Source organism: Stegodyphus dumicola, chromosome 1 (assembly GCF_044657685.1).
Source record: "Stegodyphus dumicola isolate Sdum_Otavi_A_Nest chromosome 1, ASM4465768v1".
NCBI classification, from domain to species: Eukaryota; Metazoa; Arthropoda; class Arachnida; order Araneae; family Eresidae; genus Stegodyphus; species Stegodyphus dumicola.
The window spans coordinates 4929286-4951689 of record NC_140768.1 but is presented as its reverse complement, the minus strand read 5'-3'; the positions used below and the strand labels follow the sequence as shown (position 1 = coordinate 4951689).

The following is a 22404-nucleotide window of genomic DNA, read 5'->3' as shown; positions in this document are numbered from 1 at the left end:
ATGGTTTTAATCTCAGTTTTCATGAAGCGGCCATTGCGTTATCTTGATTTGGCTAGCAAATGAATAAAACATTGTACGCATTTATGTAAAGACAGCATTCCATCTGGAAAGCCCAAGCAGTCCTGAGTGGTAGTATACTTTAAGACGGATTGGTCTATCTTATTGAGTCCTGTGGGTAAAATCAGCCAAGTGGATGCCTTCGTTCCGGCAGAGAAAGTAAAAATGGCCATCTTCTTTCGGGAATACATTCCCCACCATTCTATTCAGATCTTGGGTACCTCTTTGTGGATGACAAAAGATACATTTTTATTACTTTCCTGATAATCTTCTTCAGGTTACATCTTAATTAAACTAAACTAAACTCAGTGGCGCAACAGCCCTAGTGGGCCATGGCCTGCAATGTCCTTTTCTGCTTTTATGATCTTTGGGCCCCGGAGTGCATCAGCATATGCCCTGGGCAAGTAGTCAGCTTGTCGCAGGACCCCCGGTGTTTACTCCCCAAGGGAAATTGGTACTCATTTTATCGACACACTTAAGGAATGAAACAGGAACACTTAAGGAACCTTGCCCATCCCGGGGATCAAATCCCGGACCTGTGGTGCAGCTGCGCGACCACGCTAGCCACTTCACCACCGTTAGATTTCTCATCTTAATTATTCATGCATTATATGGAATAAAGTGATCGTAAAAGCTATCCGCACCCCGGGACCCACGGTCAAGAAAGCAGATTTCGGGCACTGCAGGCCTTGGCCCATTAGGGCTGTTACGCCACTGAGTTTTTTTAGTTTAAAAGCTAAATCTTTCGACCTAAGCATTTCGAATATCCGATACTTAACTGCATTTCCTTATTTATAGCTACAAAAATATTCCATAAATAAATAATAATCAAAAATCATATTAGCCGTTTTATTCGATGAACAAATAAATATTTAATCACAGTAGAATTCCCTTAATTTACTATTACATAATCAGTAACTTCGATTAAACTGCTCCATCACGTCTTTGATTCTTAAGAAAATATCGGTAGCAAATTAATTGCTGTGTTAAGAGATTAGTTTTTAAAAGTTAACTAACAATCTAGGCTTTTTCACAATTTTTTGCTTCTATTCTCTAGTTCTGTAGTTTTCCCTTCTTCCATTTTTTATAACCGTAAAAATAACCAAAAAAATGGCAGGAATAAAGATTCAAAATAAGCAGTTGATAGCTTTGATCCATAGGAATTTGAATTGTAAATCATAACTGAAGAGAAGGAGCAATTATTATAACTTGGCCTTCCCTGAAAAGGTAGGAATTTTCCAGTTTTAATCATTGTTGTGAAAATAAAACGTGCATTTACTAACTCTTCAACTTTTGCAGGCATATCGTAGTTTGTGGACATATTACCTACGAGTCTGTGTCTCACTTTCTTAAGGATTTCCTTCATGAGGACCGTGAAGATGTTGATGTAGAAGTTGTGTTCTTACACAGGTAACGTGTTTTTGTCTTATTTTTCTGTTTTAATTCTGAAGCAAGAAAATTGGCTTTATTCTTATTCCTTTCGCACCGTTTGTCACATATACGTGCCAGCAAGAAACGCACTCACTTCCCAGCCGACACGTTGGCGTGCCAGAGCGTTTTCTTGTTCACCCCCGGCCGTCACATATTTGTGCCAGTGTCCTGGAACGTTTTAAAAACTAACTTTTGGCACAAAATGGCATTGTATGTCGATTATGTATGTCGATTTCAGATACATGTAGGTCTGACCTTCTACTCAAAATGACAGTAGCATGACTCACATGCACGTGGTTTTTGATTACATAAGGTAAATTGAATGTTTCCGGATGGCATGCTTTATGACGACTCTTTAAGCTATCATATATGTTAAAATTACCGTTTAAATATGTTTTTCCTTTACTTTACATGAAAATATATAAAAAAGTAAGTAAAATATGTAAAAAGTAAGTAAATATATAAAAAGTAAGCAGACATTAGTAAAAAAGTAAGTAACTTAAGTAAATAAAGTATAATATTAAGCATATACCGTTTAAATACTCTACAGAACATTATTAACTCTACAGAACATCATTTTGATATTTCGGTAATTTCATGGATTTAGGCTTAACAGCAAAAAATCCTCCGGCCCTGAACAGAGACTCGTGAAAGAGATTGTCGGCCTCGGCCATAAGTGACCATTTGCGCTTCCCGTCGCGAAACGGTTAAGCTATTTTTAGTACCAATAAATACCACCAAATCGTTCAGTATGATGATAATTAACAAACTAAGTACAGTCAATGGGGCTGAAAAAAAGGAGACATTTTTATACCTGCAATTCTAGTCGGCAGGTGACATTTTTTACGTCTCAAAAACGCCACCCATAGCACATATTCGATTTATATAACGTATTGTAACAACGAACGTACTTTGATGCGAAATGGGACTTCTAAATAACAAGCCGAGTAACTTCACGAGCAATTTTTTAATTAGCAAGTTTTAATTAATCAATATAATTGATTAAAATTAAATTAATTTTAATTAACTAAACTTCTAGCTATGTAATGTTAATTGAATTTCATATGTATTTCTTCATATGTCACATCTATTTCTTAATACGCCACCTTTACACCTGATATTTAGGTTTAATCCAAATAGTTAAAATTTTTTTATTTTCGAATAATTTTTGGAATTTTCTCGAAACATATTTTGAATTACAACCAATAAAAATTTGCACATCGTCTTAAAGTAAATATTTCTAGGCATATTTAAAAAAATTGAATTTTTCATCCAAAAGTTTCGGAAAAGTGTAACTTTAAATATTTAAAATATTTGTCAGGGATTTCGAAATTTGCATAGAATTAAATTCTATAATGTTGCAAGATTCGAGTATCATTCTGTTTTACACGGTTCAAGTTGTTTGCTTGGTTCTACTTCATTTTCGATAAAATTTAACGAAACATTTATTAGAATATGACATTTTTAATATTTTAAACTATAGTTTTATTAAAAAATTTTATTATTTTTAAGGAAAAATGGCAACTGATTAAATTTGAAAGTTGGACTTTTATATATGTCATTTAACAAATAGTACACATTTTACATACAGTTAGTTTAAATGTGTGTCTTCTATTCAAATGAGAAACTTTTTCTTATATTGCCCTATTTTCATCTAAATGTATTTAATTTTTTCTTTTAAATAGTTGAACATTACTTTCGCAAAGGATAAAAATAGATTAAAATAAAAGCAAATTAAAGCAGTTGTCTAATTTGCATAAAATTCATTATGATAAGGAAATGCTTTTTAAAACTGTATGTTAAATAGGTTCACTTTTTTAAATACGTAAATTTTAGAAGATTCTCGACTGCTATTTCACATTACAGTTTGCCTGTGTAAAACAGAAAAATGTTTAAATGTGTCACTGAAAAATTTACGTTTTATTGTTATGATGAAAATTCGTGCGCATATGGTATGATTGGGTCCTACGAAATTATAAGTAAAATTATATTTTTTAAACACTTTTTAAATACAGTTACTTATATACGGGAAAAAATAATAATTTTATTTTAAAATAAAATGTGCTTAATATTTTTACCGAAAATTGTGAAGACTGTAAAATAGGTATGGTACAGTAAAATCCATTGTAACCGGCACCCATTTTGCCAGAAATATCATAATAATGGCACTTAGATCTAAATTTATATCCGAAAATTAGTCCTATGAGATGAAAACCTATGGAATGGGCTTAAAACCTATGGAATGGGCAACGGACTTAAATGTTAAAAACATTTGTATTGTATTTCTGCAGCTCAGCGTAACAAATAGCAAACAGTAAATCAATATACAAATAGTAATTCAAGGAATTATCCAGAATATAAAGGTGTACTGTCGATTCGTTTTCACGGACGCTTGACTTTCTAAGTAAGATCTGTGATTTTCAGACACCATTCACACTGAAGTATCTATTTTATCTCTTTCGTGGAAAGATATAATTTAGAAGTAATAAACAGCAGGAATTTTAATTGCATAGATACCCAGATTTGTAATGCGATCCATAATTTTCGTACGTCTAGATCCAGTGACTATTACCAGAATTTTCAGTCGATGTATCCAGGATTGCCACACAGAACAATGTATAGTATGTAATTGACCCTCATCCCCAAAACCTGAAACAACGACCATCCGCATCCGCATCATTAGGGGTCTTGCAAAGGAACCAAAATCCTACAGATTTCATCGAATCGTAGTGCGAGTAATAAAAAAAATGTATGAATAATTTCTTCCGATTCAAGCAAGCAGAGCAAATTAAACAAAAGCGTTGGAGAGACTCTCTTTTAAAATTACCTCCTGCCCCAAGACGAATCGCTGTTGCAGCCTTTCGGTTAGAGACTGGACATGATTGCCTTGCGGTCCATTGATTTAGATTTGGCATCTTTTCGTCCTCTAACTGTATATTATGTGGGAGAGACAGTGTTACGGATGTTTCTCATCGTAAAGAATGCCATAAGTGACTGGACATCTAGTATATGACAGATACTGGCAGGAAAGAGAGGGGCTTCAAGATCTTCAGACTGTTTGACTTTCCTTTTGACCAATTTAGGTTCCAAAACTTTGCATTTTGTTCTTTTCATGTGTTTGTGTTGAGTGAACTTGTTACACTCAACACAAACTGGTGTCAATGAATTGTATGCTCAAGTGCTACTATTAAAACTATTAAAAAGTAAAATATATCACTCGTACCCTGGATCAGGCAATTGGGTGCGTTGCACAGAACCAAGTATCCAAAATTCGATGTAATGACATCTGCAACATTGCGGATTGCCGACAAGGCGACTATTTTCGGTTTTCGCTGACGCTACAGCACAAGAATCGGCAATTAAAATGTTATGTTCAATGATGTAGAATGACGCATTTGTAGCGTTATGTCGTTTCTCCTGACAGATCCCATTTTATAGCATCATGACTGTCGTATCCACATGCGTAGGCACTGAGAGAAACCATCTTTACGAGTTTGCATTCCTCATCGTAATACCGACCTATTGCCCAGCGCCTAAACTGGTGGCAGGGAGTGTCGTCGGGTACTTATCCCGTTTATCTCCAGTTTGCCTATCTTACGCGTACTTTTATTTACCATCCTTATATTTCTGATGCCCACAGCTGTGCCCTATCTTCGAACCTCCATCGCCCCTCTTTCAACAGGACAGTGGGAAATCACATGTTGTTCACGCTGTTTCGTTTAACAGACAGGTACAGGTAAAATATGGGGGATACCAGCGATGTATAGGTAAACTGGTAATGCCTTCTGATACTAACTCTTAAAAAAGGGAGAGAATTGCAAGTTTTATAAGAATTTACATAGACCGAAGCTTTCCAAATGGTCTAAAATTTGTCTATTATGGTACATCGTGCAATCCCACCGTACACCCGCATCCAGTATTTATTAAAAATAAAGATGAAGGACATAAGTAGGTTACAAAACAGTCTGAACACAATTTGAAATTCACAAATTAAATAGAACATCTGTTTTGGTGCAACAAAAATAGGAGGTAAGCATAATTAGTAAACATATAAACATAATGGGATAATTATAAATAGTACTGGCAACACAATGTGATAATGAATTGTAATAATAATGCTAAAGAAGTGGGTATCCATGGGCTATTTCAGATATAAAGGTTTACTGTAGTTTATAAAGTTCACGAGTGGAATCATTTTGTCCATAATCGCAGCATGTAAAAGTCCACTAAATTTATGCAGTATGTGGACTTACACTAGACAGAGATCTAAACCGTAGAAATAGAGTCGTTGCATAATTTTTGAAACTTTGGATACTGATGTTTATCTTTAATTAGAAACCTTTGGAATGCAAGGAGATCAGTTCGTGGGGATTTTATGTGAATATCCTCAGTTAAGGGCATGAGAAAGTGTAATGATTAAGAGTTCCCTGTTTCCCACATATGCAGATATCAGGGTTAGCCATATTTCTTGCTCAGAAATATGTGGGGAAGGGTCTGTGTCATCGTTCAATATACAGAATGCTAACACTTCTGCCTTGGTTAGCAAATTCTCCAGATCTCTTCCCAACTGGCCAGTGGTTGCAATGGTTGCGCTCTACAATATTCTCCAACTCACAAGACAGATGAATTCTGTCAAAAAATTGAAAGCACTTGCACTACAATATTATAAAGGGCCAACAAAGGTCTGTCAAATATCTAAAATGGCTCAGTTGTAAAATGCCTGCTATTGTTACAAGAGTTCACCAATCAAAACATTTATTGCATTATACATAACTTGACTATATTAGTTTTTAGATGATAAGGTATTTCTCCTGCCTTCTTGGCATGCCTTCGTGGTGTGGTGGTCTGCACGTTGGGCGCGTATTCCAGAGGTCCGCGGTTTGATTCCCGGCGAAGGCGTTGCTCATTTTTCATTTTGCCTTCTCTCATAAAAATAATAATGTTTCTACAAGATCACAAAATGAACTGATCGAAACTCTGATTATGGCATATTTTAACTAAAACGTAAACTACCCGCCTACGAATGAATCATATATTTTCAGATTAGACTGCATTTTTATTATTATTCAATGATTCTCTTTCGTTTTTAGAAAACCACCCGATCTGGAGCTGGAGGGATTGATTAAAAGGCACTTCACCACTGTGGAGTTTTTCCAAGGCAGCGTCATGAACACGATTGACCTCCAGCGAGTGAAAGTATGTATCAAACATACATACCACTTTTCAATCAAATGCTTCGAATCTTAAAAAAAAAAAAAAAAAAAAAAAAAAAAATTCAGTTTTTGGTTTAATCTACGAGTACGTAGAATCTACGTATTCCAGTGTATAATAAGTACTGAAAAATATGTATCATTTGTTTCAAAAGCAACTGGATTTCAATTCTGTAACTTTCGATGATTGAAAAGGAATCATTCTTAGTTATGTTGTAGGCATCAGTATTTAGTTCCAAACTAGGTCGAAATTTTGATTAAAATGTGATTTAGTACTAAATTTATTTTGATTTCGGTTATTGCTATTAGTTCATGAATTTTTGAATGGCTTGCTGATAATTTCAGCCAAATCACAGTCACTTTAATTTCAATTCACTGTGCCATAGTTTAATTTATTAACTTAGTTTAATTATTTAAAATTATACTAGACTAGAAAGCCCGGCGGTCATACGAAATGACCGCTGTTCTAGATATTATAAATTGTAATTAAAATGATTTGTGCAAAGGTGTCTGCTAATTCAAACTGAATTCATCTGAATTAGTTTATTTACTGCACAAAATAAATTTTTGTTTAAAATGCAAAGTGTAAATACTTGATCCCACTCTGACAAGACAAATATCCTCGTGAACAGATTCCGTGGGAAAAGATATAATTACAGTTGTAAACCATTTCAAAAACAGATGACTGCCAATGCAAATAAATGTTCACGTTCCCCCTGACACGCTCAATTTGCGTTCAGCTGAAAATTCAGCTTAAAATACAAAAACAGATTTAATATTTTTAAAGGAAAATGCATTTATTGCAAACATTGTATTTCATATCTAGTTTTGGCAACAATAAAAGAAAATTCTGAACTTGGATTTGAAAACCAAATGTATAAGAAACCATTGGCTAGTACAGTTGTGCATGCAACCAATAAACTATCGGCGACAAACACTTAAGCCGCATATATATAAGATAATTAAACTAATATTTATGCCATAGTTTAATATTTCGCAATTTCTTAAATTTATTGTTTCTCATTGTCAATATAATGACAGCATTTGATTAAACAAAAATAGGATGAAACAAGAAATACTTATTTAGAAAGAATAAAGAAATTTTTAATAAAATTAGCGATCAGCATCAGCATTTCTTTTCAATCCTATACAGTCTGACAATTAGATACTGAATAAAACTCAAACAAACACGAGACAAGGACATTACATCCTTCGTATTGAAACTATATTCGTTTGTCATTGGTACACAGAGTAACAAAGCCCGATCTAACAAAGCCCGAAATAATTTGTGTCTGTTTTATGTCGTCATGCCAGAAGAAATGATATTGCGACCTTTAGAATGGCTTTATTATCATCCACATAGCTACATTTCCACGGTATCTTCTTCAGTTTAAGAAAAAGAAAATAATCGTAGGAGGACAAATATAAGGAGTAGGATGGATATTTAAGGCCACGCATGCATTTTGTTGGACAAAACTGCGTGCGACACTACTGCTCTTTGAGCTGTTGCATTCTCGTGAAGAAGGACAAACAGCCTTCTGCTGAATACGCGATTCGAAGTTTCTCACAAGTATCACATGATTATACATCCTTGTTATTCTAGAATGAAGAATCTGCTTCTATGTTTTTCCCTCTCATAGAGGAGAAACGGCGGCACATAAAAGCGTTAAATATGAACAAGCCGCAGGATGTGTACCTCGAATCCCAAAATGCTTTTATTTCATATTTTGTGGGACTTTTGATTAACAGCGTATTTAGCGATAGAAACTCAGCGATACAAACGCATTGCTTAGGTTGGGAAATTTATTTTTTGTGCATAAAATCATTCCATTCAACAAAGTGTTAGATAATTATAGCTCGAATTTAACTGATAAATTTAAAAATTTAAAAGCAATGTGTTGCTGCTGCCGGAAGTAAATATTCCTGTGTGTTGCGATTCAGTAATACAGAAATTCCTCTGCACCGAGTAAATATATTTAAGTAAATATTCCTGTGTGTTGCGATTCAGTAATACAGAAATTCCTCTGCACCGAGTATTTTCAGGCCATTCAGTCTATCCTTATGCTAATACAGCTTTAAGTTTCTTTTTGAGAAATTCTTCAGGCTTTGTTGTAGAGTAGACAGAAAAAAGGAATTTTACTACAAAAATAATGTACATGATAATTCCTCTAGAGAATGACCAATGTGCCTTTTAAAATCGAGTTCTTGAATAAAAACAAGAGCAAAATAAAATGAAAGAATTCATATTTTAGCTAATAGCAGTACTGCCAACATATATATATATGTAATAATAAAATTCCATTGTCAAGAATACACTTAAAATTCTAACTGTATGTTCTTTTCATTTTTAATGGCGACGTTCTCTTATTTGAAAGTACGTGGAATTAAATCCACAGCCCCGTAGTCAAGTTGTTTTTCCCGTCTTTTCTACACGTACAATTATAGAATGTTCTGGAAATATTTAAAGCAAACTGGATTGGCTGACGTCATTTCTTGGAAGCTCCGCCTTTCCAGAGGCTATAAAAGGACTCGCAAAAGAATATCGGGGCTTTTTCTTTAATGTCACGATGCAGTAAACTTCATACAAAAAGTTATTAGTAATTCTTTTTATTTACTCCGGATATCTGATTTTGTAACTGCTATTTCTCCTGAATAATAATAAATGGATCCTGTTTTTTAAACTTATCGTCTGATAATTTAAGCTAAGACTACATTTATGATTCTTCACCAATCTTTTATTCTGGACAAAAGCTGGTACATCACATATATATACAGAAAATACAACAGCATACCAAAAATGATATAAATATAGTTAAGTAGATCGGAAGCTGATTTTGCATCTGATTACAACAGACATTTTGCTGTGACAATATCGCCGCGGTAAAAGTGCTTAGGGATGATGACTAAATGTAGACTTTAAAAATTTCGTTTGGCCGCCAGAGTGTTTTTCTTTTTGAACTTGATAGAGAATTAAAGAAAAGTGTCAGATAATCGTATGCTGCGTTATCAAAGCTCTGTCAACTAAAGAGCCGTTTAAAGAACACCTAGTAGACTCTAGATCTTAGTTAATTCCAACGATGTGTGAAAAAAACCTGACACGATGCAAGCATTTAATAAAACATAACTGGATTGTAGAATTTTTTGTTGGCCAGTTATTGTGATTTTCCGTACTCCTCAAAAGAGCGCAAAACTATGTTATTTGAATTTAAACTTTTAGTTCTATTTATTTCGAATACCTGCAAGTAGGGAAATTCCGTTTGTAGCACTAACAGTGCCTTCTGTTAATTTCAAGACTTAAATAAAAATGTTATTTTAACTTTAAAAGACTTTATCTCAAACTCGTTTGTCAGTCTAGGAGAGTCTAAAGAATACTGAGTTAAGGTTCTGCACAAGCAGAACCCTACGTGATGAATTCAACACGTATTATATATACGTGCTTAATGAGGCCGGCATGCTTGCTGACTGTGGATCGTTTCATTTAATTTCCCTACTTGCTCTTTCGCGTAACAGAGTTAAGTGAAAAATGTTTAGTACCGTTTTCATTAAATCATATAAAAATTTCTAGCACAGTTTTCATTAAATCATATGAAAATTTCTAGCACAGTCTTCATTAAATCATATGAAAATTTCTAACACAGTTTTTATTAAATCATATAAAAATTTCTAGCAGAGTTTTCATTAAATGATATGAAAATTTCTAGCACTGTTTTCTTAAATGGTATGAAACTTTCTATCACCGTTTTCATTAAATAATTAGTAATAAATGTGGTTTCCATTTAAAATTATTGACTGAAATTACACACAGTAATTTTTATTTTCTTATTATTCCATCAAAGTTAACTTTTAGGGTCTTCCGCGTGGGTTTGGATCTTTCTTCTGCAATCTAAAAGTAACAGAAACATGAGGACTTAAAGATAATGCCTCGAAAAAGTCTCAGGCTTGGGAGAACTGTATAGTTTAGGATTGATGAACGTAAACAAAAGGAATTGGCATTTATTTACGGTTATTATTAGTTTATTAAATGTTAATGAACAAAACATACTCAAAACTCTTCAATTTAAAAATGTAATTTACTTTTTTTTTGGGGGGGGGGGACTAAATTGATCTTGTTCCGCTCACACTTTCTTGTTCAATAAAATTCTTCTGTAAGAATTTTTTTATTTAGAGTCCTTCCTAATTTAATTCTCAATATCACAGTGCTGTCAAACCAAATCAAATTCAAATTGTATTTCCACTAGTATCTTCAGAGAAAGGTAGGCCAGATCAGGCTAAGTTGCTGAAGTAAGGTAGAGCGTACGAGAATTATTTACTAAAGGACATACCTCCATGGAGGACTTTCTAAGGGATATTGTCTCGGATCTATGTTTTTCACGAAGAAAACCATGAAAGCACCTATGCAGCCAGCTCGCTTTCCAGGGTTCTGAGCTACTAATGTTTGGTGGTCTTAATCACTCGGCTACTATGGGAAGGGGGGTTCGAAAGCGATAGGTTTTTGAGTCTCGTTAGATAATGATGAAATCGAAAATTGTTGGTGATATCCTATGCATCGTTAGCAAACATAAATAGAGCGTGACCACAATGCCTGCCGCTCCTCATACTACTTACTATATGGGACTACTTTCTAAATGTAAGGCAAAGCATAAGGCCGTTTGGATGGTCCCACCAGTGCACCCATGATATTAGAGTATGTGCCCTGGTGGCTCCTTGGTTCAGAGCAGCAATAGACGAGATCAAAAACTGCACTTACTAGATTCCTTAGTGGCCTGCGGTTTTCCCCATGTGTAACGTGTATACGAGCCAGTTTCCCTTACAAAGTCCTCCACGAAGGCGTCCCTCCCCTTAGGCAGATGGCCCTAGTGTGCTTTTTCGTAATTAAATAAACCAAACCAAACCAAACCTTAGTGGCCATCTGACATCAATGACTTTTGTTGGTGGTAATAAACACTTTGAAATATGCACTAAGTGTTCTACCGCACAGGCCTCTCTTGATCACATCTTATCTTGTTTGGGGCTTACCAGACAGGATCTGGTTCAAGACCCCCTTTTTATACTGGACTCTTTCAGGGTGAGTGGGCTCATGGACCTGATCTAGCTCTGATGATCACGGGGATGAGAAACAACAAAAACAAAATACAAATATCTCATACAACTTATGGTATCAAGTAAATTTAGTTGAGAATGAATGGGCGAGTTCTCACATTCTGGTGTCCGCTTGCAGGTTCACGAAGCAGATGCTTGCCTGGTGCTAGCCAACAAATACTGTCAAGATCCCGATGCAGAAGATGCTGCCAACATTATGAGGGTCATCTCCATCAAAAACTATTCAGATGAAATCAGGGTCATCATCCAGCTCATGCAATATCATAATAAGGTAAGATAATTCGTTTATCAAATTCTCAACCTGGTTGGTTGGTTTACTTTTATTGGCGCAAAACCTTAAGGGAACCTTAACCCCTTATGATCTTAACACCTTAAACCCCTTATGATCTTCGAATATGTGACTGTTGCAAGATTTGGGATATTTTATTTATTTTAAAAGCAATTACTTCCAACTTTTTATAGCTGACTACATAATATAGCTGCTTTGGAAATTAGTAACCAGAAAGTTTGTGTTGCCACAAATAATTTTGTAATTTAATCCGCTTTGTGACAAACGTTTTCTTCATGATATTTTAGAAATGGCTAATGGTACATACATAATTGGTACATAATTCGATGGAATTCTTTATATGGGCACTACTTTCTAACTGAACCAAAAATATGATGAATATTTTAATATTAAAAAATTTTATGCACGAAAACATTACAGATTTTTTTAGTAAAATACATTTTATAAACTCAACTGCAATTAAAATAAAAATTTAACATGAAGTTTTTACAATTTTTGGTTTACAGTAGTTTCCAAATATTATAAAAGCTATATATTAAATATGGAATTAAATTATGCAACAGAGTGTTTTAATCTGTGCGATGCAAGGTGGAAACATGACAAAAACGTTCGTCACAAAGCGGATTAAATTATAAAAATATTTGTGGGAACACAAACTTTCCGATGACTATTTCAGAAAGCAGCTATATTATGTAGCCAGCTGTAAAAGGTTTGAAGTAATTGCTTTTAAAATAAATAAGTTATCCCAATTCTTGCAACAGTCACATATTCGAAGATCTTATGGGTTTTAAGGTGTATGAGCCCCCTTAAGGGGCTGTATACCTTCGAACACTTTTTTTTAAAATTTTTAATTTTGTACATTTAATTTTTGCTTTAAAGTAACTAATGATGAAAAACATGAAGAAGCTGAGTTACTTAATGACCATTAATTTTGTATTTTTGGAGTAAAGTAAGAAAACAAGCAAAAAAACAGCAATATTTACAATAAATTAGAAACGCTGTGCTAAGAAAAGTGTAATATATTTTCATATTTTGAAAAATGCAAACCCATCATAATAATATTCCCAAGGAGGTAGACTATTATTTTAAATCTAGGAAGATATTTAAAAAAAATTAAGCTAGAATGTGTAATATAACAAAGAATATTTTCTCATTAAAATTCCTGTTTAACACATAATAAATTTATAAAAAATACATTTATCAATTAGTAAACAGTCTGTCTCTTTATTTGAAGTGTTCTAAATATGTGTACCAAATTGCATAAAATCTCAATCATAAGTTTTAAAGATGTTGTGTTTCTTGTTAGCATTAAAACACGAAAAATGAAAAACGAGATAAAAGCATTTAAAGAATTCAGACACTCGATTACCTACTTTTAATCAGCTTGTAAACTTAAAATTTCCCTGATTTATAACTAATGCCCTCTTGAAATAAAGGTTAAGGAATTCAAAATGGCAAACGTTTCTGCGGTAAAAACAGATGCAGACTTACGAAGTCTACTATTTTTGATTTCTTTATCAAAAACAAAAAAACAAAAGCTGCCTCGACATAATCATGATTCTTTGAGGCATCAGTATAAATTATTCTTGTAGTTAGAAATTGTCAACCTTGACTGAAATGTACTCCTTCCACTAGTTGTTATTAACTGCTATGAAAATTAAGTCGTCCATGAATGTAAATAAAATGTAAATTATATGAATCGTTAACATTAGGTATTCTTTGATGGACTGCCTATGAAGTTTATATTTTCACATTCCACATTTAGAATCTAGTAAAATATTCCTTAGAACAAAAAAAGGAACTTCGTGTTGAGGGAAAAGATGCAACTCAAAAATTAATGATATAAAATGAATAACCACATCTCGTCCATTAGATAGATACCTAACTGCAGAGTTCATTCTTAACTATGAAAATAAAATAAAAGGAAAAATGTTTCTAAACACATTACATGAAAACGTTACAACAATTTCAAATATTTCTCAGAATTTTTACTTTTAATGAAAATTCTAAAACGCGTGTCTAAAACTTTCTCATTCTCTTTGTTATATGCTGTATTTTCTCTTCATTATGCACTAATTCAACAAATCTATAGAACAATATAGATTTTACTTACTTTCAACAACTAGATTTTACTTTTTTAACTATCTAAATGTTAACATAATTTATTGTTTAATGGTTAGATACTCCTGAGGTAAGTCAAAAAGTTTTGCTGCTAACTACCTATATATAAGCAAGTAATTTTTTACCAGTAGCATATAAAATAAAAGAATAATATAAGAAAAACATTTAGAACTAGAAATGAGGAGAAACCCAAATAACCAAGAAATATACTCGTGATATTCTTAAGATAACGACTACTTTTCTTTCTGATAATTAAATATGTCTAAACGTTTTAATTGCACAAAACTTTACGTTAGAGCTATGTTTATAATATGTATATGAAACTGAAAAGAATTTTATACTGAAATACAGGTTCTTTTCTCAACATATCGTATCAAATACATGCAAAAGAAATAAATACACAATAAGAGTGTATTTATTTATACACAAGAAATAAATACACAAGAAAATATTCCAAATCAAAGAAAAGCCAGAACTCGAAGCAAACGCATGTAAACATATTATATATGCCATCTATAAATAAAGCTTCTCCAGCACTTTTCTTAACATTACATATTGTTAAGTTCTTTTTTTTTTTTTTTTTTTCTGACACCAGTTGCTATGTTATTTTCTTCTTTCACGTTCGCGCGGGGTTCGAAGATTTGGAGCGAATAACGACGACACTTGATGAAGTATCGAAACACACTTTATTTAGCCAATATTAATCAGGACAGCTCCAAAGTCACGTTTTATAGTCTCCGAAGATCTACTATACACTCGCTGGAACAATCAGCGACACAGTCCCCAGGTTATCAGGCTATAACGGTGGAAACAGCTTCACTGCAAAGCACCAGAGTACGGCTCCCGACTCTGCTCGATCGTTCTCGGAACCCCACGTACTCTCGAGACTCTCCATTCTACAACTCGCGATGCACTCGGCGACACACAGAGCACAGCTCCCGACTATTCAGTTCAGTCGTTTCAGGAGCTTAACACACTCTCGACGATGCACTAACCGCGATACACTAAGAGACTCTTCGATGCACTCGACGGCCTACTCGGCACTCGTCGGCCGGCTGTCAACTCGATCGTTCTCCTCATGGACTAACTAGATTAGGCACACTCGAGACTATCTCGCACTCTAGACGAGACACTAACTCTCCGCGTATCAGCCGAGTTTGTATAGCTTTTGGCTTGTGTTCGAGAACATTCTGGGCTAAACCGGTAAGAATTCGTTCCAGAAAGGTTCTCCATCCGTCCATGGCATATCGCCAATTTCGTTGCCAAATGTCGCCAAATGGGCGATTTTTCGCCAACTGTGGCAGCCCTGTTTTCCTTTGCCATTTTATGGCAATACTAAAACTGCTTTGCGGGGAAGCCATCTTACCGCGCCTGGGCATTTCGTAACAATACATTTGACAGAAAAAATATGCATAAATAAATACGAAAACTTGTTTAAATGAAAGAATTTTAAATGCAATTACCATCTTCCTCAATACAAGCTCTTATGTTCTTGATAGCGTTACTTGCTGTTTCGGCATACCAAGGGTCACAAGATTTTTCATTAAGCTTGCAAATTGTTTTCATATGTGCCATTCGATATGGCATACGATCTTTTATTTATCATTCAAATTAAAGGTATATAATACTAAAGTTAACTACTAGATTAAAAAGTGATGTACATACGTTTTAATAATTTACATCCCTTTATTTTATTTTTAATAGTATCTCTCAAATGCTGTAATTTATATAGTATTTATAATGTGCCTAATTAATAATTATAAACATATGCGTCATTTTTGAAAATAACACCATGCATTTCTGCGCTAAATATTACACACTTTATTACAGCATAATCAATTGGGTGGCACTTATAAAAATTTCTGTTTGACGTTTTCCCTCCCTTTTCTTTAAGGTAGTATTACAAACCAAAATTTAGCCAAGTCCAAAATTTAAATAACGTATCATCTGTAAAATATTTATCATCTGTAAAATATGAGAAGTACAAATTATGAATAAAGTTCAGGTACATAAAAATATCTTTACCCTCAAAGCTATTAGTTGCTTCCGGGGTTTATCAGAAATCTAATGAATCAATTCCAGCAAGATATTGGGTTGTTCACGGAGCTATTTCTTAATTCTAAAGAACGTGAATTAATAGGTTGATTTATACGTGCCGCATATTTTGATTACATATTCGATGCAACATATTGGACACGTTCAGTCGTTATGATGTTTTAAACCAGCGGTTCTCGACCTTTTGACTAACGCGTACCTTCTGAACAAAAATTGTAAAACTTTAGTACCACCATTATATTTTACAATGATTATTTTCCAATTTCTCGAATATTAGAGAAAATATTTGCCATTTGCACAGCCTGTTGGCTATTTGTATTAAATATGCACACATAAAAAATATTCGATTAAAAATTAGTTACCATTTTAATTATCAAAATTTAAGTTATAATACTTTAATTCTAAAATTTAGTGCCAAATTTGGGCCTGTTTAAGACAGATCAATTTCCTTATGTCTGGTCTTATTTCGCTTAGTTTTAATCGTAAATTACACTGAAGTGACAAAAGTCATGGGATAGCAATATGCAAATATACAGATGGCAGTAGTATCGCGCAAAAAATGTATAAATGCGAAGTGCTTTGGCAGGGCTTTCATTTCTGTTCAAGTTATTCATGTGAATTCATGCTTTGATGTGATTATGCCCGCACGACGAGAATTAACAGACTTTCAACGCGGTATGGTAGTTGGAGCTAGTCGCATGGGTCATTTAATTTCGGATATCGTTAGGGAATTCAACATTCCGAGATCCACAGCGTCAAGAGTGTGCCGAGAGTATCTAATTTCAGGCATAACATCCCACCATGGACAGCGCAGTGGCCGACCACCTGCACTTAACGACCGAGACCAGCGACGTCTGCGCAGAGTTGTCAATGTTCACAAACAAGCAACACTGCGTCAAATAACCGCAGAAATCTGTGGGACGTACGAGGGACGTGTACGTACGAGGACGTACGAGGGACAGTGCGGCGAAATTTGTCTTCCTTGGGCTATGCCAGCAGAAGACCGACTCGAGTGCCTTTACAGACAGCACCACATCGCCTGCAGCGACTCTCGTGGGCTCGTGAGCATATCGGTTGGTCCCTAAACGAATGGAAAACCGTGGCTTCGTCAGATGAGTCACGATTTCAGTTGGTAAGAGCTTATGGTAGGGTTCGAGTGGGGCGCAGACCCCACGAAGCCATGGACACAAGTTGTCAACAGCGCACTGTTCAAGCTGGTGGTGGTTCCATAATGGTCAGAGATGTTTTTACATGGCATGGACTCGGTCTTCTGGTGCAACTGAACCGATCATTGACTGGAAATGAAAACCTTCAACTACTTGGAGATCACTTACAGCCATTCATGGACTTCACGTACTCAAACAACAATGGGATTTTTATGGATGACAATGCGCCATGTCACCGGGCCACAATTGTTCGCGATTGGTTAGAAGAACATTCTGGACCAATTCCAGCGAATGATCTGGCCACCTAGATCGCCCGACATGAATCCCATCGAACATTTATGGGACATCATCGAGAGGTCAGTTCGTGCCCAAATCCCTGCACCGTCAACACTTTCACAATTATGGACTTCTAAAGAGGCAGCATGGCTCAATATTCCTGCAGGGGACTTCCAACGACTTGTTGAGTCCATGCCACGTCGAGTTGCTGCAAAAGGAGGACCGACAAAATATTAGGAGGTATCCCATGACTTTTGTCACTTCAGTGTAAGATCCACGATCCACTTTTAATTTTGTTCTGTATTTATTTTTCAAATACAACATGGAAGAAAATCCTTTTTCACACAAATAGCTTTTGCAAAAAGGCAATAAAAATGTAATAGCTTTATTTGAAATAATGCCTTTTAATTTTTTTTCTAGGTTCAGCCAAAAGTTAATAATTTTAAAAATCTTCAGTTAGAATTCGATCACAGGAAATTTTTATCAGTTGTTCTTCTTCTTCACAAGATTTTTGAATTTGATAGTTAAAAATACTTTGTACCCCCTATTTGCGTACCACCTATTTTTCTCTTGCGTACCACCGGTTGAGAACCGTTGCTTTAAATGATACATCTTGTGCTTGATGCTGCATATGAGGACCAAAGAGTAAGATTCATATCATTTCTTGACAGGCTTACCTTTTAAACATACCAAGCTGGAACTGGAAACGTGGCGATGATGTCATCTGTGTATCTGAATTGAAATTGGGCTTCATTGCTCAAAGCTGTCTGGCACCTGGCTTCTCGACCATGATGGCGAATCTCTTTGCCATGCGGTCCTACAAAACAGTAAGTTGAACTATCATCATTTCTCTGTTAATACTAAATTAATAAAATTAGGTAATAATAAAATTAGATAAATTAATTTATGTCTCGAAATGTTTCAAAAACAAATTATTTCAAGAAGAATACAAATTCTTAACTGAAAATGAGCGTGAGGCTTGTTAGTCATTTATGACATTTATTCAGATCTTCAAATTTATAAACTTATTATTTGTAGCGATTTATATTTATTTTAAATAACCAGTTTTATTTAATTTGTTATTCTTTCCTATAATCTTTCATTTCCCTAATTGTCAGTGTCAGAGTATTTAAATTTGGTAGCGCGCGTGAAGGAATGCAAATTCTATCTTAAAGCAAGAGTTTAAAAACCGAGGTTCAGTAAGAAAGAGGGAGAGTTAGGCTATTGCCATCACCTCTGTTGCTTAAGTGTCTGCTTCCAGAGTTTTTACTGGTTCGTGGGGCTTAATTGCATTTGCTTGCTGCCGCTAGTTTTCGAAGGGGGTTTAAGAAACACGAATTATTCTGAGCCCTGTAGTTTAGTTCTACGACTTGTACGTATTTTCGAATCTTTAGTTAGTTCTTTTATTTCAGGTACCGCGTTTTCAGAGACATCGTTTGTTAGCGTCGAGTTGACGTATTGTAAACTTCAAACAGTTAATAAAGCGTTAAAAAGCTTTCAGATTTTATATTACGCACAAAGGGGCGTTTTTTAACGTTTCTGTGTTATTTTTATTTATTAAATATCATGTTCTTCGTACTTAAACCATAAAATTCAATTCAACAGTAATATCACAAAATATTTAAAAGAGTATATCTTTAGAATTTCCGATACACAGTCTCGAGGGGGCGCTGGAGATAATTTTTTTTTTCCTCTTTAGTCTCCAGATATGCCAGAGTGGCAGAATGATTACCTGTGCGGCACAGGAATGGAGATGTACACGGAAAATCTATCGCCGTCATTTGGTGGAATGACCTTCCCACAGGCAGCAGAGTAAGTATATTTCTCTTTCTTCTAGAAATTTGTTGCAATCTCGTTTCATTTTTATCATCTCAAAACTGAAAGTTATCCGATATTTAACACTTTGTTTTTGTTTTATTCTCAATCATTAAAAAGACAATTTTTTAAAATTGTTTTGCAACTTCTCATACTTTTCCCAGAATCATTTTAGATTAAAAATTCTGGCTAAACTACTTAAATCTAAAATTATTTTGAAGCATTCTGTTAAGATTAAATATAAAGATTTAGCAGTGATTTTTTCATGTCATATAAATTAAAGTTCATTTCTGTAATTTTTTAATTATTATTTTAATTACCTTTTATTACCGATGAAAAATTTTTTTTTAAATGAGAGAAGTAGAAAAAGTTCCCCTTGAATTATAACTACGAATCTATTATAAGATTTTCCTTGTTAAGATAACAATTACGTTCTCTTGCAAAGATTTATTTCAAACATAACTAGGATAATTAACATATGCAATAACATAACACATTTTGCATAACTAGAATATTTGTCCGTTTGTTTTTTATAGAATTATATTATAGAACGTATCGTAATTGTATTAAAACTACTACTCTTATTAATAAAATAATCGGTGATACCAATTATCAATTTTTATAGTAAAAAAAAGAAATATTAATTTCTCGCCAGCAACAAATTCACCTTCAGTGCTTGTTAATTCCTCTGTATTACCGCATTAACTCGGAGCTGTGAAAGCTAACAACTGCATCAATAATTATTTTAAAAATTACTTCTAAATTATTTGTTGTTAAGAATTACTTCTTCTTCTATTACTTCTTTTAAAAAATGATTCACAAAATACTTTTAACTTAATTTTTTAACTTCTAACTTAAATAACTTTTCTTTTTTAAAAAAATATCTCTAAACAATAAATAACAAACTCCACATGCAACATTTTATATTAAGTTTTTTTTGGAAGAAATTTGTACTTTTAAAACAATAAATAATTAATTAAATTTGTTAATAAGAATATCAGGGCTACACAATATGTCTAAGGCTATATATAATACATATAATTAATAATCATAATTTGTTAATATAAAGTTAATAAGAACACCCAAGGTTATATTATAATTTTGGTAGCTTTTTAAGAAAACAATGAATCGTTTATTATTTCTTTCTTGAAACAGACTTTGCTTCGTCAAATTAAAACTTCTTTTGCTGGCAATCGAGATTCCTAATGAGGATAGCTCGGACACAAAGATCACCATAAATCCTAAAAAGAAGGTAAAGATAGGCCCCAACACCCAAGGTTTCTTCATGGCCCAATCAGCTGATGAAGTCAAAAGGTCAGTTTTAACTTTGTTTTATATATTTGTTTATTTGTTTCGAAATAGAAATTGTCCCTACGACAAAGCGGTGTGCCTTAATAAAAATATAATTACTATTTTTCATTTACTGTTATAACATTTTCGGATTAGCAATACCGTTAATGCTGTTTTTTTTTTTTTTTTTTTTTTTTTTGTCATTCTATAACATATTAAATGCTTTGAACAGCAGCTTTTGCATATATATATTTGGATTATTTTCTCTTTATTTAAAGGTAAAATTTTGATTTGAATGTTTCACTAAAGTATTTTAGTATTTCACTTACGTTTTCAATTCTTTGGATACAGTTATCTATGTTTAAAGGTCAAATTTTGATTAGAATTTACTTTGTTTTTTCCTTGCTTTGAGGAGAGGCTAGAATTTTCGGGTGAACTATTACAATTAAAATGCACTGGAATGGTTCACCGGCTAATTCTGGATACAGAAAAGCAAGGATTTTTATGAAAGAGAGATTTCAATTGATTTCAGTGTTCCTCATCCTGACGAAGTGGCATTGAGGTTAATTGAATTCTTCTTCTTTTATATTCTTTAAATTTCATTGATTTTTTTAAAATTAGGGTAATGCTTATTTGACGTATTTTTGTTTTAATATTTATGGGATTTTATGAAATTTATTACATATAAATTTCAATTTTGGGGCTTTGTGAACAATTGCTTCTAAATTTCTTACTACATATATTTATGTAATATATAATAAAATACGATTGTTGTTGCAATAACTGTAAATTAGTTGTTTATGTATGAGAAAGCTCATGAATCATGACAGGGCATAGGAAAATCCTGCCGGCTATGTCTCTGATGCTTCCTTATGTCTTTCATCATATAATAAACTTCCTCTTGCTTCGCTAATTCACTAATGCTTTTTCTGCAACCCTACTCCCCCGACCTTTCTTTTGAAGGGGGAGGGGGATATGTGAGATATGACAAAATACGATGGCTGCTTTAAAAATAATTGGCAACTTCCAAATTAACTATTCTAAACTTGGTGTTCTCCTTCCTAAATTCATCTGTTCTCCCAAATTAGAGATCATTCGAAGTTACATAATAGTGCTTGAAAAGGTTAACTAAAACTAAAATTAAACAATAGCAGTTAAACTTTACAATTGCACCTACGTAGTATAAATAGTGCTCCACAAGTAATTACGCATTCCTTTTTTTTTCCCGACTACTGCAAAGCAAACATCTCTAGGCTGCTCATCCTTTCCTGCTTATTTCGTACTTTCAAAATCAGTCTACGTAAAAAAATCATTATATTCAACGATGATTGGAAAAATAATTTTTCTGCCAACAAGATGATTTGACATGTGTAAAAATAAAGATAGTGATTCTTCAATTCAGTTTTGTCAACGTCTTATTCCTGCCTTTTCCAAACTTTAGACGATCTGAAAGCGGCATTATGAAACGTATTGATTTTAAAATAGAATATTTTTATTGAAATCGGATAAATTTATTTTTAGATAGATGCTAAGATTCATGAATAATAATGACAATTAGGCGAAATCATAAGTACGTAATTCTTCGCGTTTTCCG

The 22404-nt window shown here is 33.7% G+C and overlaps 1 protein-coding gene across 1 annotated transcript in view; it reads left to right on the top strand.

The window, feature by feature from the left end:
• Nucleotides 1-22404, top strand: part of LOC118194290 (calcium-activated potassium channel slowpoke-like) — a 240720-nt gene that overhangs the window by 135524 nt on the left and 82792 nt on the right. Inside the window, exons 9-14 of the mRNA XM_035365509.2 lie at nucleotides 1357-1467; nucleotides 6579-6684; nucleotides 11917-12069; nucleotides 18377-18532; nucleotides 19405-19517; nucleotides 20676-20834. Of these exons, the coding sequence (XP_035221400.1) occupies nucleotides 1357-1467; nucleotides 6579-6684; nucleotides 11917-12069; nucleotides 18377-18532; nucleotides 19405-19517; nucleotides 20676-20834 (798 nt within the window). The remainder of the gene's footprint in view (nucleotides 1-1356; nucleotides 1468-6578; nucleotides 6685-11916; nucleotides 12070-18376; nucleotides 18533-19404; nucleotides 19518-20675; nucleotides 20835-22404) is intronic.